Below are 3,535 nucleotides of genomic sequence, written 5' to 3'. Positions count from 1 at the left end.
CACGGGGGGGGGGGGGGGGGGAGGGAGGGCTCCCATCCCCCAGTAAGTGCTTTCTGGCGCTGAGTGTCGTCTTCTGTCTTTCTGCAGCATAGGGCTCCTGTGGTCAGTGGTTCAGAGCCCCCCAGGGGAAACTCCTCACTGACCATGAAAGAAGTGGAGGAGCTGGAGATGCTGACCCAGAAGCTCATGAAGGATATGGAGCACCCACCCCATGCGGAAGCTTCCACTTCTGGTGGGTGCTGGCAAGTGAGGTCTCCCTGTGGAGAAGCTGGGTATTAGTCTGGGTTGTGGTGGCTATCCCCCTTTTCTCTAACCACCTTCTCCCTCCTATGGCAGAGCTGTGTGGCCTCTGCCGGAGGCCCCTGTCACGAACTCAGCCCGCTGTGCGTGCCCTTGACCGTCTCTTCCATGTGGAGTGCTTCACTTGCTTCAAGTGTGAGAAGCAGCTGCAAGGGCAGCAGTTCTACAATGTGGATGAGAAGCCCTTCTGTGAGGACTGTTATGCTGTGAGTGATGGAGGGGCCCATGGTGTGGGGCACTGGTGTGCTGGAAGGGGAATGGGCATAGGGGTGTTGCTATGCTGTGAGTGGGCACAGTGCCCTGTGTGGCTGGCCTGCCCCAGTCTTCCCTCCCTCAATTGCCTGAAAGAACGCTACCCTTCCTGTCCAGGGATACTGTTGGGTTCAGCTGCTTGTGGCTCTGGCTCACTTGCCCTGTCCTCTCCCTAGGGTACTCTGGAGAAATGCAGTGTCTGCAAACAGACCATCACAGACCGGATGCTGAAGGCCACAGGCAACTCATACCATCCCCAGTGCTTCACCTGTGTGGTGTGCCAGACCCCCCTTGAGGGGGCGTCTTTCATTGTGGACCAGGCCAATCAGCCCCACTGCGTGGATGACTATCACAGGTAGGCAGGAGGCATCTGGCCAGAGGAGGAGCCAGCCCCACAGGCAGGTAGCCTCTTGAGAGGAGTTGTTCCCCCCGCGCCGCCCCACTTGCTCATCCTTGCTGTTCAGCTGCCTCTCCGCTCTCCTGCAGTGTTTGACTGGATCCCCATTGGGAAGGCTTCAGTTGTCAGTGTCTCCTCTCTCCTCTGTGTGCTGCAGGAAGTATGCCCCCCGCTGCTCAGTCTGTGGTGAGCCCATCATGCCAGAGCCTGGAAAGGATGAGACAGTGCGTGTAGTGGCCTTGGAGAAGAACTTCCACATGAAGTGCTACAAGTGCGAGGTAACCAGCCTCTCCTCCAAATCTCCCTCCATTTCCCCTACGTCCATCTCCTGTCCATGTCTCACTATGGCCTTGTCCTGTTCTCAAGCCTGTCAGTCCTCACACGGGGCCTTCCGTGTGCATCTGTCTCTCCCCCTCCCCCTCCCGGTGTCTTGTTCACATTAGTGTTAGTTGTCACTGAACCTCCTGTCATCTATTTTTTTTTTTTTTCCCCCACCCCAGGACTGTGAGAGGCCCTTGTCTATTGAGGCAGATGAGAATGGCTGCTTCCCCCTGGATGGTCACGTACTGTGTATGAAGTGTCACACCACTCGTGCCAAAGCTGCGCGCTGAGGGGCTTGGAGTGGGGTATGCCTTCGATACCTCTCCTCCCCCATACCAATGGCCTGCATTCCCCTGCTCTCAGTGGTCCAATCCCTTTGCCCCACAGGGCACATTCCTGCTTAGATACCCTGGCAGTGATCCTTCCTTCACACAGGGATCACCACCCCATATCCCCTCCTCCATGCCAGGCTCCCCCTCTGCAATGCCTGCTTTTCCTGGTCCCAGTGCATTTCAGACTGGGGAGTGTGGGAACCGCCCCCCCCCTCGTTTCCCCTAAATTGCTCTAGAATGGACATTTCAATAGTCCTGGAGGAAATAATAAGCTTGCCTCTCCAACCCTGTGCTCTGACTCCTTCAGCTCTGCCTGGTAGAGCCAGGCAGAACTACCTAGTGGTTGTGTCTGAGGCTAAAGGTATCTTTGCTCCATGGAGCAGTACACATATTTGGCATTGTGAGATGAAGTGCCCGTCTCTTCAGTGCTCCTTTCTCTGCTGTCTCTCTCTCATGCCTATGCTCCTAGATATGGGTACTTCTGAGAAGAGTGGAAACAGAACTTGGTGGGTAGCCTTGTTCCCTGGGTTGGAAAGAGTTGTTTTAATCTAGGTTATAGCTTTCCTGCCTCTGTCAGATTTCACCAGCTGGCTGATCCCGTCTAACATTTTTCCCTGCCAGATAAACCTGTCAGCCTAGGGAGAGGCCTCTCACTGGGTTTGGGACCCTCTTCCTCCCCTCTCAGAAGGTCTCTACTCCCCATTTCCATTCACTCAGTGTCTTCCTTGGTGCTTGGCATAGCAGACTATCCAAAGGATTTGTGTTTACACAAAGAACTCCTAGAGCTCGTTACTGGGCGCTGGCAGCCCCCACAGGGAATGGTCCCAGGGTGCTGGCAGTGACTCTCATACCACACAAGGTTGGAGGAATGTCTCCCCAGGTACCAACAGGGGTTGCTCACTGTTATTGGGAAGGCTGCAGTGATAATTGCAATGTCCTAATGGGCTCTGCCTGTCACTAAGGCAATCTCCTCTTCCTGGGCTGGAATTGCTCTCTGACTGAAAGGGCATTTTGGATACTGTACTTTCCAGCCACTGTGTGCACACAATAAAACAATTTTATTGAAATCTTCTCCTTTGGTCTGTTAATCCAGCCTTGTGCACGAGAATCGCCATGTTCCACCACCATACAGCTATGAGATGGAGAGTTGCTGGGACAGCAATGCTGTCGCTTCCCCATTCCTCACCTGAACCCTGGGGCTATGGATTCTGTCTTTGCATTGGCAATGAGAAGGGCTGGGTCTCCCCACCCTCTATTATTAGCTTCCTCTTCAAACTGCGTAAGCTGAAGAGCTCCCACTCTCTATGAAAATCTGGCTCTTAGCTCAAAGGTATTTAGACATATATTGATGCAGATAAGATACCTGCTTAGGTACCTAACTTCTGTTGATGCATCTCTAAGAGTGTTAATACTGAATATCTGACCCTAAAGCTCTCCATACTTTGGATTAGGCTAATTGTTCGTTCTCTGGACCTTCTCCAGAATTGAATGGTGCCCAACCCTGAATGCACTTCCTTCTTTGGAAGTACCGTAGCGTCTCTGGCTCTCTCACAATGCTCCTGTTGTATCTTCTGCTTTTTGAGACCTAAATCATATGGATCTAGCCCAAGTGACACAGATCTCCGCTCAACTACTGCCTAATCCTCTAGGCACCTCAACTTCCTCTACTAAAGTCCCTTAGGTGCCAAGTTTCTGACAATGAGCATGTGCTCCTTGGGTGAGGTGCCCAGGTGTTTATCTCACACTTAAGCACCAGTGGAATCCTCAGGTGGGGGAACGCCTACTTTATCTTGCCTGTGGGGCCTGTTCCATTCAGAGTTCTCCAAGCATGCCAAACACCACATAAAATGGTGGGAGGGGAGAGTAGTGGTGGTGTCCCCTCTAATTCTTAACCCACTGATTAAAGCTCTCAGCTGGGATGTGGGAGACCAGG

The 3,535-nt window shown here is 53.0% G+C and overlaps 1 protein-coding gene across 3 annotated transcripts in view; it reads left to right on the top strand.

Moving 5' to 3' along the window:
- Positions 1-2,669, top strand: part of ZYX (zyxin) — a 19,443-nt gene extending 16,774 nt beyond the window's left edge. For all 3 annotated transcript variants that reach the window (XM_032763970.2, XM_032763968.2, XM_032763969.2), the window contains 5 exons: positions 88-232; positions 337-506; positions 729-907; positions 1,107-1,227; positions 1,450-2,669. In XM_032763970.2, the coding sequence (XP_032619861.1) occupies positions 88-232; positions 337-506; positions 729-907; positions 1,107-1,227; positions 1,450-1,560 (726 nt within the window). In that variant the 3' untranslated portion in view covers positions 1,561-2,669. The remainder of the gene's footprint in view (positions 1-87; positions 233-336; positions 507-728; positions 908-1,106; positions 1,228-1,449) is intronic.
- Positions 2,670-3,535: the final 866 nt, after the last annotated feature.

This window comes from Chelonoidis abingdonii, chromosome 1 (assembly GCF_003597395.2).
Source record: "Chelonoidis abingdonii isolate Lonesome George chromosome 1, CheloAbing_2.0, whole genome shotgun sequence".
NCBI lineage: Eukaryota > Metazoa > Chordata > Testudines > Testudinidae > Chelonoidis > Chelonoidis abingdonii.
This window is presented reverse-complemented; position numbering and strand designations above follow the sequence as displayed.